The sequence below is a fragment of the Arvicanthis niloticus genome, chromosome 21, assembly GCF_011762505.2.
Source record: "Arvicanthis niloticus isolate mArvNil1 chromosome 21, mArvNil1.pat.X, whole genome shotgun sequence".
Classification (NCBI taxonomy): Eukaryota; Metazoa; Chordata; class Mammalia; order Rodentia; family Muridae; genus Arvicanthis; species Arvicanthis niloticus.
In genome coordinates this window covers 40,030,494-40,044,948 of record NC_047678.1, presented here as the reverse complement: position 1 = coordinate 40,044,948, position 14,455 = coordinate 40,030,494, and the positions used below count along the sequence as shown (strand labels likewise).

The following is a 14,455-nucleotide window of genomic DNA, read 5'->3' as shown; positions in this document are numbered from 1 at the left end:
TAGTGATCGTAACATGCCTCATTGTAGATCAGTGTTAGATCAGTTCACATCCCTCTCAGTTCACATGCCGTGTTATAGACCAGTGGTCCTAACACCAGGAAGGAGCATCTGCTTGCATCCTTTGACTATTTTAAAGACAAATTATCATTCTTTTCGTATGCATATTCAGTCTATTAAGTCTATTTTGTGACTTTCTTTTTGCATCGTTTGTGTGCACGTGTGTGTGTGCATGTGTGTGTGTCTGCGTTTCTCTGTGTGTCTGTGTATGTCTGTGTCTGTATGTGTGTGCCTGTGTGTGTCTGTGTTTCGTGTCTGTGTGTGCTTGTGTGTGTCTCTGTGTGTGTGTTTATGTGTGTGCATGTCTTCCTCAGCATCTCTCCACCTTATTTTTTGAGGGAGAGTCTCTCATTGAAACTGGACCTCACCGATTTTGCCCATCTCCACCTCCCCAGTGCTGAGATTGCAGGCCTGTGCTGCCACACTCAGTCTTAGAATGAAACCCAAAGGTTTGTCCATGCTAGGCAAGTCCCTACCGCTTACCTACAATACCCAGCCCTGCACCCGGCTTTTTATGTGGGTTCTGGGAACTCAAACTCCGGTCTTCATGCTTGCACAGCAGGCACTGCCCACTACCCCTCCCTGCCCCAGTTCTTACATTTTTAAAATTAATATATATATATTTTAAAAATCCTTACAGACTTGAGTTTTTCTTGTGGAATCAAACTCTGCCTTTGGGTTTTCTCTCCTTTAGGAACACAAGGCACTTCTGACCCCTCACCTCAGTGTTTGGGTGTTGTTTTTTTTTTTTTATAGCTGTGCTAAGGTTTGTTTATATTTTTCTGCCGATCTCTTCTAGTTCATCTGAACTGTACCTCACTGCCAGCCTCCGTCCTCAGCATCTGCTGGGAAAGTCTGGTGCTGTTATGGTGCTGCCTCATTGAGTCTGCTGCTCAGGGAAGAGGGGTCGGCTCTAGGTTCCCTCTGTAGCGTCCTGATTGCCGCCAATACCAGCAATTTGGGTGTCAGCCTTCCAGCGCCGACTTAACCCTCTGCTGGAAAGTCTTGTGCACATCATGCCGTGGCATCCTTTTGTTTTATCTTTTACATTATGGAAAATTTCAAAAGTGCACAAGAACATTCTAGAGTGAACCTAAACTACCCAGCACCCAGCATAATACTTCTTACTGAGGAACGTCCTCCTGCCTGAGATGCCCCCACAGACCCCTCCTGCAGGATTTGTTTCATTTTGTTCATAAATGTTTCAAAATGTTTTTGTTTTTGTTTTTGTTTTTTTTAAATCACATAAAAAGGAAGAACAGTCCCAGGAACGGTTAAGTTTTCGGAGTCTGCTGTTTTTTTGAGTCAGGGTTTCACAACGAGCTTTTTTCAAACTTATTTTTAAACTTCACTTATTATCATTGTATGCGCATGTGCGTGGGAGGCTGGCGGGTACAGAGCATGTAGAAGTTGGAGGACTACTTCATGGAGTCCGTTCTCCCCTTCAGTTCTTATGTGGGTTCTAGGGATTGAACAAAGCTCTCCAGGCTCGTGTGGCAAGCACCTTTACCCACTGAGCCATGTCACTTGCCCACATGGCTGGTTTCAAACATGACCATGATATCATTACATTACCTATAAAACTTTATACGAATTCTTCAAATTCATCAAATTGTACTTATTCAGATTGCCATACCTTTTAATTTTCTTTGTTAAGTTAGCCAGTGCTGCTGTTTTCCTCTTCCTCCTCCTCTTCCCCTTCTTCTCCTCCTCCTCCTCCTTCCCTTCCTCCCCTTCTTCTTCTCCTTCTTCTTCTTCTCCTTCTCCTTCTCCTTCTCCTTCTCCTTCTCCTTCTCCTTCTCCTTCTCCTTCTTCTTCTCCTTCTTCTTCCTCCTCCTCCTCCTCCTCTTCCTCCTCCTTCCCCTCCTCCCCTTCTCCTTCTCCTTCTCCTTCTCCTTCTCCTTCTTCTTCTTCTTCTTCTTTCTCCTCCTCCTCCTCCTCCTCCTCTTCTTCCTCCTCCTCCTCCTCCTCATCATCATCACTTTTCCTATAATGTTGTTGCTTTTCTTGAGGCAGGCTTGCCTGGAAGTCACTGTGTTGCCCAAACTGGTACCAAATGCATAACAATCCTTTGCCCGAGGTTTTGCCTCAGCTCCCAAACACCAGGAGTAGATGTATAAGCTGCCAACCATGCCTAGCTTTGTTTCTCTAAGTTAGTGTACAAAATAATAAATTTTATTTTAGCAATTTTGGGGGTGTGACTCTGTATGTGGCAGGCATGGAAGGCTCCTTTTTTGTCTCTAACTCTATTAATTTGGGTTTTTCTCTTAGACTAATAGTGACTAAGAGGGTTTTTTTTTTTCTTGTTTACCTTTTCAAAGAACAAAGTCTTAGTTTCTTTAATTCTCTGTGCTGTTCTCTTACTTTCTATTTTGTTGCTTTCTGCTATGATCCACGTTATCTCTTTCCCTCTACTGGTTTGGTCTTGTTTTTCTAAGTCCTTCGGGAAGACACATCAATAGGTTCTTTACCCAAGATTACCAACTTTTTAAACATAAGATTCATGACTATGTTTCATTTTCCTGAAAGATTTATTAATTTTTATTTTTAAAAATATGTTTCTTTCTATTGAAGTTTTGGGCCCAAATCAGGATCCAAATAAGTTTGTCAGCATTTTTGTACCTGGAAAAACAGGAAGACCCTCTAAGTTGAACCCTCTTTCTATAGTTGGCTGGTTTAACAATGAATGATGAAATTTTCAAACCACACTCTGGTAGACACCTGTCATTGTTTTTAGGTCTTTCCATAGAGAGCTACTTCAAGTTCAAAGCTACAGGAAACACAGATGTAGAAACGGCCATCTAATGGTGTTTCCTCTCCCTGATGTGCTTCCTTCTCTTCTCTACACAGAGAAACTGGTTCTCAAGAGCACAGGGAGTAATAACAGACTAACATCTCCACAGTTAGGGGCTGGAGAGAAGGCTCAGGGTTAAGTCAGGGCTGGAGAGAAGGCCCAAGGCTAAGAACCCACATTGCTCTTACAGAGGACCTAGGCTGGATTCCCAGCACCCAGCTGGAACAGCTCACATCTGCCTTTATAAACTCCAGCTCCAGGGTGTTAGACGCCCTCTTCTGTCTTCTGTAGGTAACTACAGTCACATGAGCATGCCCACATGCAAACATACAGACACATAACTTAAAACAAAATAAATATTTGAAATATCCACAACTACTCACTGTCTTCACAACAAACACATGCATTACAGTATTACAGTCTCAATAGTACTTTACTGCTAGTGAAAATTGTGTTTCTTATTGAATTTGACTGTCAAGGGACACTTTCCTTTTGAAAAAGATGTTACTGTGTGTGTATGTGGGTGTGGGTGTGTGCACACATGAGTACAGTTCCTGAAGAGGCCAGAAGAGGGCATAAGATTCCCAGGAACTAGAGTTACATATGTTGTGAGTTACCAGACATGGGGGTGCTGGGAACCAAGCTTGGGTCCTCTGGAAGAGCTGTTCAGTGTTAACCACTAAGCCATGCTTCCGGCTTCCAGCAGTGGCTTTGGGACTAAATTACTGTTTTGTTTCTTATCTCTTAATTTTCAGAGCCTGAAGCCTTTTCTTTTCTTTTTTTCAAACTTCTGTAAAAGTCCAACTGCATATCTCTAAAGGATTCTGTTCTATTTTATCTGATATTTCTAGATTTTTTTTTGTTCAGTGAATTTCTAGAAATGGAAATTCTAGTTTGTTTTTCTTATTAGTAGTGAAAATATTTAAAACTCATATGTTTCTTCATATGTTTCTTCTCATATGGGAAGATTTTAATTAACTTTTATTAGTAATGTTACATTAATCACTTAAGTATTTTTAGGGTTGTTACATAGTATTTTCTGTCTTTTTAATTTTGCCCATTCATTTGTGCATATTAGTTAATTGCGGGTTTTATGTTAACTAATATTTTCATACATGTGTACATACATGTGTACTCACACACGTACATACATATGTAATGCTCTTTAGTCCTCTCTTTTAACCTCCTTTTGTGTGTCTCCTTCCTCAGCTATGGGATTTTATTCTAATATTTCTATTGCTATTTTTTTTTATTATAGGTCTATTATGGTTTAAGTTATGCAGCCTGAAGTGTATTTAGTTTTTACAAAGATTCTGTAGGATGTTCACTAAAATATGTGATCAGTGTGTTCTAAGAAGTGAGCCATAACTGACTGACATGACCTTATTTCTTTCTTATCCCTTATCTTAAAATCAATTTTCCTTCTGGTCCCAGAGTCCAAATTCTTCCAAGTCCCTTTGGAGAGGAACTATTGATAAAAATGACATGTAACTTTAAAACTGTTACTAAAAAGTCAGGACTTGATTGACAAAGATGGCTAGCAGAAGCTAATTGACTGTTAATTTCTCCATGCACTTAGGTGGCCAAGACATTTTTATGACAGAAGAACAGAAGAAATATTACAATGCAATGAAAAAGTTAGGAACCAAGAAGCCTCAAAAGCCCATCCCAAGGCCCCTGGTGAGAGCAACTGACTCCAAGCACACATGCAAGATGCATGATCTGAGGGCTCAGGTTTCTAAAAAGCCTCCTGTTAACTTTTAAAGGAAATCTTTATATGTTTTGAAAGTGTGTGTGTGTGTGTGTGTGTGTGTGTTTCAGGTGGGTGCATTGCTTTCAGTGGCCAGAAGAGGGCAGCAGATCCCCCAGAGCAAAAGTTAAAAGCAATCATGAGCCATCTGACCCAGATGCTTAGGAAATTAATTTAGGTCCTCTGCAAGAGTATATAGTCTTAACCACTGAGCCATCTATCCAGACTACAGGATCTTTAATAACTATATATGTGTTATCTTAGAACTTAAAGAACCAAGATGTACCCAGGTCCTTAGGAATATTAGACATGTATGTTCATTACTGAGAGTCTGACCAATACATTTACTTTTCTACTAACACAGAGTCTCATTAAGTGGCTCTGGTGGCCTGGAACTCACCAGGCTACCAGAACTCACAGAGATCCCCCTGCCTCTGTTTTTTGTGTGCTTGAATTAAAGACATGCATCATTACACCCAACAAAAATAAATCTTAAAAAAAATTAAAACTTTTTAAAAAAGGGACCAATGCTCAACTTCATCCCCAGTCATACTATGGAATAACCAGTTCTTGATCTTTAATAATTGCTGGGCTAGGATGTTGTTTTTCTAGCCTATTCCAACTAGAATTAAATACTGATGTTTAAGAATTACGTGGATTTCTGAGTTTTGCTGATGTTCTGATTATTCTGAACTGGTAAACAGAGCCTTGGAGATGTCTGTTCCATTTTGCCCAAGATAAGTAGATGCTCTAGACATCCATCTCTTGGGTAAATGCAGATGCAGACATCTTTACATTGTTGAAGCATATGTGAGCCTCTTTATCTCAGCCTCACCAACCATCCAACACTTCGAAATTGTGTTGTTACAGGGGATATTTTTTATTTATGTTTTTGTTTTAAAGTAGAAGTAAGAGTACAAGCCTAGCCTCATAAAACAGTTACCCAGCCATAATGGGAAGCTATGAGTATCTCTTGTTCTTTGAAGGGGTCTTGTGTCTACTTCAAGGAATTGCCTTCATTGTAAGAGAAAACAAATTTTGTTGTCTTAGCGACGTAATTTTCTCCTTTCTTTTTTTGTCCTCAGAACAAATGTCAAGCCTTTGTGTTCGACCTGGTCACAAGCCAGGTCTTTGACGTCATCATTCTGGGGCTTATTGTCTTAAACATGATTATCATGATGGCTGAATCTGATGGCCAGTCTGACGAAGTGAAGAAAATCTTTGATATCCTCAACATAGCCTTCGTGGTCATCTTTACCGTAGAGTGTCTCATCAAAGTCTTTGCTTTGAGGCAACACTACTTCACCAATGGCTGGAACTTATTTGATTGTGTGGTCGTGGTTCTTTCTATCATTAGTAAGTAAAACCAGTAGCCAGGACTTTCCAGGAGAGGCAGAAGCAAACCCTAAAGATAATCATTTGGAAGTGTGTCACACTTCTCCACAGAGCAACAGATTAGGCTTAATATAGCGTGTGGAAAAACTGGGTGGCAGTAGGGGGCTAAGGATGGCATGTTCTGTTGGGAAGTTGCCACAGGTGGTGATTTACATTCTCTTGATGGATTTGCTTGCTCAATGAAGAGAAACAAAGTATCTCCATTAACAGTTGTTGCAGTGCTTCCCGACAGCTCAGTTGGCAAATAGGAATCCTGCCTCTTCTGTGCTACTGTGAGCCCCCATGGGCATTTTGTGGTTTTAGGAGCTTGGCTATTAGTACTGATGTTGGTGATGGTGTTCAAAACCCACAAGGGTACCAGAGCAGCTGTTAGACCAGGATCCATTGCTGTGGCTCCCTTGCTTCCCATTCAGCTGTCAAGACTGCCTCACACAAGAAGCACTACCTACTCCTTATCCTGAATCCCATGTTTACTTGGACCAGGGTATGGGCTGCATGTGTCCCAGCTGCTCTGACCCCACTCACTGGCAAGCCTCTTTATATAACCGGTGAATTTTTTTTCATAGCTACAATTCTGCTGTGTCAAGCATAGAGAGAATGGGAGAAAGCGCTATTAGCATGCACTTACTCCCTTTTGTCTTTGTGTTTTCTTTTTTACTATTTTTGTTTGGAAAATTTTTATTTTTATCATTTTGAAATTATGTGTATGGGTGACCAAGTTGACCAGAGCCAAAGACATTGAACCTTTGGAACTGGAGTTCCAGGCCCCGACCTGATGTGGGTGCTGGTGACCAAACTCAAGGTCACTACAGCAGAAGCTCATGTTTTTCATCTCTGGGCCATCTCTCTAGCCTGCTTGCTTGCTTGCTTGCTTCCTTCCTTCCTTCCTTCCTTCCTTCCTTCCTTCCTTTCTTTCTTTCTTCTTTCTTTTTCCTCTCTCTCTTTCTTTCTCTGTCCTTCCTTCCTTCCTTCTTCCTTCTTTCTCTGTACTTCTTTCTTTCTCTGTATTCCTTCCTTCCTTCTCTCTCTCTCTCTTTCTTTTTTTTTTTTTGTGCTGAGAATCAAAACTCAGCCTTCTGCATATTAAGTATTTTACTTCTTCTTGGATAAGCCATTGGAGTTTATTTGGGTCCTTGAAATTTGATTGTAACTAATCCATTAATTTGACTTTTTTCCCCTCTTTCTCTTTTCTGAGTAGGAATGTTAAGATGGGTATCACTGTAGTGCAGGTTGATCTGGAATTTATCGTACAGCCTAGGCTGGCCTCAAGCTCACTTAAACCTCCTACATCAGCCTTCTGAGGGCTGGGATCATAGGTGTGTGCTGTCGCATCTGACTTAGCTTCATCTTTCACACGGTGCAGGAGGGTCCAAGAGACTTCCTCGTAGTTCAGAAAGCAATGAAGACAAGGAGAACCGAATTTTACAAATGGAGGCTTCATCTCATCTCAAAAAGGCTGTTTCACAGGTTTAGACCTGCCTGAGTGGTTTCTCTCAATATCAAGTAATGCAGATCATGTAGGGAGTCTACTTGGGTTCTAAGCTGTTAGGTTTATGAAGATAGTTTAAATAGGTTCATATATTGGCAGCAAAATAGACCTATGATCCTTATGAATTAGTCATGATCCCAAGTTCTGGTGAAATTGTTGTCAATAGAGGGTAGAGAATGGTGGGCAGATGAGTCGGGTACCTTCCTGCATCAAAGGGAGTGCCATGAGCCCTTCCTCCCATAAGTGAAGAGGGTCATCACCCATTCCAGGATGTGCTGGGCATTGTGCAGCTTCTAGAACTATCTCTGGAATACTTCTAACAGCTCTTAGATCACATGTGCTACTAGAAACTTCACTCTGATGCAGGACAAACCCTTCACAAGAAGCCAAACGCTGCTCACCAATGTGCAGAGTCCCATGTACTTTTATGTGCCCGCATCCAGCACCTGGCCTCCACACTTTCTCCAAGCTCCTCCTTGAGCTTTGAGTAATGCAAAATGAGTGTGAGCAGGAGTCTAGGAGTTAGCCATTTAACTGGCAAGTAAGGCTTACTCATTTTAGTTGAATACCAAGTCGTGTGGTTCACACACAAAAAACCCCCCAAAAACTTCACTCAGAGAAAAGAGAGATACAGGCCCAATCAGTCCAGGAAGGATTTAAGGCTAAGCCCGAAAGGTCTGGTATTGCTGAGTGAGCACCGTCCTTGCTAGGATCGTCTGCCCAGCCAGCATACGTCTTTTACACAGTCGGATGGTGAGGTTGAGCGAGTGAGTTCTCTGTAGTCATTAGGAGACTGGCAAAAGCATTTTCATCGCTGTGACCCCTAATGACCTCAGAGCAAGGGGAAGACCATGTCTACACAAGGCAAGCATGTTCCAGCCATTCTATAATATTTGGGCCAAAATGTAAATGCCTTAACTCCTCATAGCACTTGCCTGCTGGGCAAGCAATGAGAAAACATGGTGACATTTTGGTCCCAAATATTCATCAGTTTGCACAAAGCTCTGAGACACCATTTCTGGTGTGTCCACAGCAGAGAACATGTGTGAGCTTCATGAGCTCTCAGGGGTCCTCAGGATGAGCAGAACATCAAACAGGGATCAGTGGGCATCTCATGCCCTCTATCTCCTTCCAGCTCTACACACTACAGTTAGTCTGTCTTCAACACAGAGGGCTGTATCAGAACCCCAGTGAATAAGCATCTGTCCCTTTTAATAAGCTTGGGTCTCTCAGATTCTACAGTGTTCCTCTGTAGCTCAGTCAAGACTTAAACTGTAGTTCAAATGAAATGTCTCCATGTACTCTGAAAGAGTCAACATTTGAAAAAAGGGCCTGTTTTCCATCTGCATCCAGTAAATAGGGAAAATCATAGCAGGTGTTGCCACAGGGGTAGCTAAACAGAAAGTGCAATAGCTAATAACCCTTTATATATGGTCACATTTTCCTTCCTTACCTTCAGTGGCATATGCATTCCAGCCCCTATCAAAAAGTCCCATCTAAAATTATATGGCCCTTAAGGATTATTCTTTAAATTGAAACACAAGTGGACAGTTCTTAGTTTTGTGTAAACAACAATGTGTGTATAGCAAGTTGCCCGCACAGGATTCTGAGGTGGAAGACTGGCTGGGTTTGAAGCTGGAGTGCATGCTGGGAATTCACTGGTCCTCCTTCTCTAGGTACCTTGGTTTCTGGCTTGGAGAACAGTAACATTCCCTTCCCGCCCACGCTCTTCAGAATTGTCCGCTTGGCTCGGATTGGTCGAATCCTCAGACTGGTTCGGGCAGCAAGGGGAATCAGGACGCTCCTTTTTGCTTTGATGATGTCTCTCCCCTCTCTCTTCAACATTGGCCTGCTGCTCTTTCTGGTGATGTTCATTTACGCCATCTTTGGGATGAGCTGGTTTTCCAAAGTGAAGAAGGGCTCTGGGATCGACGACATCTTCAACTTTGAAACCTTTTCGGGCAGCATGCTCTGTCTCTTCCAGATAACCACTTCAGCCGGCTGGGATACTCTCCTCAACCCCATGCTGGATTCAAACGACCACTGCAACTCCTCCTCCTCCTCCTCCCAAGACAGTTGTCAGCAGCCATGGATCGCCATAGTCTACTTTGTCAGCTACATCATCATCTCCTTTCTCATTGTGGTCAACATGTACATAGCTGTGATTCTGGAGAACTTCAATACAGCCACGGAGGAGAGCGAGGACCCCCTGGGGGAAGACGACTTTGAAATCTTCTATGAGATCTGGGAGAAGTTTGACCCCGAAGCAACACAGTTCATCCAGTACTCGGCCCTCTCCGACTTTGCCGACGCCCTGCCGGAGCCACTGCGCGTGGCCAAGCCTAATAAGTTTCAGTTCCTCATGATGGACTTGCCCATGGTGACGGGCGATCGCCTCCATTGCATGGATGTTCTCTTTGCTTTCACTACCAGGGTCCTCGGGAACTCCAGCGGCTTGGATACCATGAAAGCCATGATGGAGGAGAAGTTCATGGAGGCCAATCCTTTTAAGAAGTTGTACGAGCCCATAGTCACCACCACCAAGAGAAAGGAGGAGGAGCAGTGTGCCGCCGTCATCCAGAGGGCCTACCGGAAATACATGGAGAAGATGATCAAGCTGAGGCTGAAAGACGGGTCAGGTTCATCCCTCCAGGTGTTTTGCAATGGGGACTTGTCTAGCTTGGATGTGGGCAAGGTCAAGGTTCATTATGACTGAACCCTCACCTCCACCCCTACCTCACAGCTCATAGCTTAGCCTCCAGCCTCTGGCGAACAGGCTGGGGACTCACTGAACAGGACGTTCGATTTGTTTGCTTAGGTGAAAGAGGTGATACATTGGTGTCCATTTTTAAATGATTCTTGGAAGGATTTAATGTGGAAAGGACTGCAAAGGACCCACATTAACGGAAGGCCTGAAGGGACAGTTCAAATCACATAAAGATAAGAAACAAGAAGGAAAGGTCACATGAAAACTTCAGAGTGTGTTCTCAGTATATTCCCCAACATGTCTGTTCAGTGTTTACATATGTGACCTGCCACACATAGCTCCTTTGCATGTTAAGTGAAAAGTCAAAACCCTGCAGTGAGTAAATGGCTTGTTGCAGGTGTTTCTACCAGCATCACGGATTTGGGGGTATAGCTAAAACCTGAAAGCATGATTCTGACTTGTCAGTTAGCACCCCGACTTTCGGAAGCTCTGTTCCAGATGTTTAACAAATAAATAGATAAAAGAAACATCTAGTTTGCATTTCATTGAGATGGGCCCCAATGTCCTCTTGTTTGGGGGTTGTGTGAGCTGTGGCTTGATGTCGCCTGGAGCCAGTCATCTGTCAGGAAGGTAGTTAGCAGTTGGCTCTTGTGTCTTAGTGTCACAGATTTCTGCCATGTGAATGTCCCCAATGTAGTTTGGTTCCAAGCTACAAACACGGACATTATTGAATGACAGGATGGGTAGAAATGGGTGTATTAAATGTTCAAGAGCCATCCTGGACTGGCTTCAGCCACCATTTCTTGGATCCAACAAGAAGTCTGGTTGGCTTTGGGTAAAACACCTACAGAGTTAGAGCAGGGGCCTGGGGATGGCTCGGTTGGGGAATATGACTGAGCAATATGATAACCTGGAACTATCACATCTGGGCAGCAGCCCATCCGTAATCCCAGCTCCCTAGAGAGACATGGTGTGCTGGCTCATTTTTATAGCCAACTTGATGCACCTAGAGTTACTTGGAAGAGGGAATGTTGGTTGAAGAATTGCCTCCATCAGATCGCTCTGCAGTCACATCTGTGAGGAACTGTCTGGATGATGATTGATGTAGGAGGCCCAGCCCACTGTGGGCGGCACCATTCCTAGGAAGGAGGGCCTGGGTGTATAAAAAGCCACCCAAGCATGCGCCCGAGAGTAAGCCAGCAGACAGCACTGCTCCATTGTCTCTGTTTTGGGTCCTGACTCTAGGTTCCTGCTTTCACTCCCTTCAGGCATCAGTTGTTACCTGGAAGTACAAGCTGAAATAAACCCTTTCCTCCTCAAGTTGTTTTGGTTATAGCATTTATCACAGTGACAGAAACAGACTCCTGATACCTTGAAGGAAAGAGGAAGGAGTTGCTTGTGGGACCAGGGATATTTTGAGATGAGCCAAGAGGAGTCCCATGCAGGATTGTAAAGACCTCAATGGAGTTGCCAGTCCCAAAGTCAAAGCGAGGTTCTCTCCTTCCGGTCTGGGTGGTAACAGATGGGTCAGGCTAAATAATGTGCAACCTTATAGATCCGTGGATAGAAGTTAGTTGGTCATGGGGCCTTATAGATCCCTAACAAGGGCTCCTATTCTTAATTAAAAGTAATTTTTTTTCCTACAGTATATTCTGGTCACACTTTCCCCTTTCTCATCTCCTCCCAGAGTCACAACCTTCTCACTCATCCAACCCCTCTGCAAATAAAGAAGGAGACAAAAATGAAGATGAAATATACAGAGAAACAGGCAAATGCACTCGTGTACGTGAATGCATGCCACATACACACATGCACATACATGACACACATAGGCACACATGGGTGCACACACACATGTACAGATGTGCCACACACACACATATACACATGGGCACACACACAAAACTCATAAAAATACAAAATTGGAAAACATACAATTAAAAGATCAGTAAGATGAAAAGAATGACCAAACAAAGCAATATAATTAAAAAAAAAATCTACAAAATACCATTGAGTTTGTTTTGGGTTGGCCATCATCTTCTGCTGGGCGTGGGGTCTGCCCTTAGTGTAATTTATATATTCAATGAGACTCTATTGGAAAAACCCTAATTTTTCCTTCAGTCTCCCCTACATAGGTCTACCCACCCCTACGTGGGCCCTAGTTAGGAATGGGTTTCTAGAGCCACCTCTGAAGGCAAGCACCAGCTCCAAACACAGGCTGGACTATGCACATTGCCTTCACTAGATGGCAGCAAACACCCAACTCGATCTTTCTAAGCGCCCCACAGTGATGGGGAGCCTGGTACTTCCACAGCCTAAGGGAGGAGACCCAAGGCAGGAAAAGGAGAATTACTCAAGCCTTGGAGAGAGCTGGAAGCTAGTCCTCCCCAGGGATGGCTTTCCCTGGGCAAGAAGCACCAGGATAGCGGAGGGGCCTTAGGAGGGGACTGCTGGGTGGAGAGATAGCTCAGCCAGTCAAGTGGTCACGTTGTAAGCATAAGGACAAGAGTTCAACCCCAGAATCCTTTTGAAAAAGCCAGGATAGTGTCATACGCTTGTGATCCCAGGGCTGAGAAATCAGATGTAGTCCAGAAGGGTGAAACGATGCTCTGAGTGCTTTCCTCCGGGGTGGGGACACACTGAATGTCCCAGTAAACCGCTGTACAGACATGGAAGCCTCCCGCTCATTTGTCCTCTGTGTCCTCTCTTCCGGGTAAATCTGTTTTTTTCTTAATTCAGGCAACAATCACGTCCTGAGGACAGACCTGGCACACTGGGTAACAGCTGCTAACCAGTGGCCCTTGACCTTTAGAGCATCCAATTAGGAAGAGAATCACACAAGTGTTTGCTCGGTGATAAAACAGTACAATGTAACAAACTGGGAAGGTTCTGCTCTCAGGATGTCGATGGGGAAGGATTTCAGGAGAGAGTGACAGCTGGGTGAACTTGATGGACAGGGAGGGTTTTGACAAGACGGTGGTTTGGCAGTGTTTGCACTGGAGGAGACAGCCCCCAGCAGCACCACGGAAGCTAGGATAGATAAGGCAGTTTGAATCACCCAACTGACTACACAGGAATGCAGAGAGTGGAGCAGAGGCAGCAGCAGGACCTCAGGAAGGAACCTCTGGGTTGGAGGGATGGCTGAGTCAGTAACCTCTTCATATTCCAAGCATGAGGATGGGCTAAATTCCCAGAGCCCATGAGAAAAGGCCGGGGGTGGTGTGACATGCTTTCAATCCCAGAGCTGGGGAAGTAGACACGGGACGCCTGGGCTTCACTTGCCAGCCAGCCTGCTAGGCGAGTTGTAGGCCAGTGAAAGATTCTGTCTTAAAACACAAGGTGGACCTGAGTTGACGTCTGACCTCTACATTCATACACACACATACATGTGCGCCACACATACACATCTGTACATAAGAATACACAGACAGACAGACAGACACACACACACACACCCCTGTTCACGAAGAGACTCAAATACCCACTTATATACTGAGTTATACCAGTTGGTAATGTGAGGCACTAAAGGTGTTTGGATGGTGCAGAGAAAACACCTGGATAGCATGGGCAGAGAGGAGGAAAAGACACCAGGGACAATTGACCCTGGTGGAGAATAAAGGTTGAGCCATGGAGGGCACAGGGACAACATAGTGTGTCTGTGATGCTGGGACCAGCTGGCTGCTTTAGAAGAAGAGTCTGGGACATCCTTAGACTAGGGGGCTGGTAGCAAGACAGATGGCAGTAGAAAGCTCCTGGGGTGGAGCTGGAGAGGTGGCTGAGTGGGTAAGAGTGCCATCACCTATACACACACTGGGGATGGCCATACTTGCCAGTAATCCCAACACTGGGGCAGAAACAGGAGATCCCCCAGGGCTTGCTGGCCGCTGGCCTGGCTCCATGTTTAGGGAAAGACCCTGTAGGAAGGGAAGGCAGTCAGGAATGAGAGAATAGGACACTTTGTCGCTTGACACTATCCCTCCTCTGGCCTCTGTATACATTCTTCTCACGCCCAATGGCACTCACACACACTACACACACACACACACACACACACTAACTACTTAACTATCATCTAAAGGGGAAAAAAAAACCAAACATGTTACCAAGGCAATGAGGGGAGGGAAAGCCAGGTTTTTATTTTCATTTCTTTTGTTTTCATGATTTGAGAGGAAAAAACCCCCAAGTGGAGTCAGTTTGGTTCATGATCTCAGGTCTAAGGTGCCTATCTGCAGCCAGGCACAGGAATATAGTGTCAGGTGTGGG

At 44.1% G+C, this 14,455-nt stretch overlaps 1 protein-coding gene across 1 annotated transcript in view; it reads left to right on the top strand.

The window, feature by feature from the left end:
* The window catches only part of Scn11a (sodium voltage-gated channel alpha subunit 11), a 66,398-nt gene extending 55,697 nt beyond the window's left edge, over positions 1 to 10,701 (top strand). Inside the window, exons 24-26 of the mRNA XM_034483851.2 lie at positions 4,431 to 4,531; positions 5,687 to 5,957; positions 9,162 to 10,701. Of these exons, the coding sequence (XP_034339742.1) occupies positions 4,431 to 4,531; positions 5,687 to 5,957; positions 9,162 to 10,201 (1,412 nt within the window). The 3' untranslated portion in view covers positions 10,202 to 10,701. The remainder of the gene's footprint in view (positions 1 to 4,430; positions 4,532 to 5,686; positions 5,958 to 9,161) is intronic.
* The last annotated feature ends 3,754 nt before the right edge of the window (positions 10,702 to 14,455 follow it).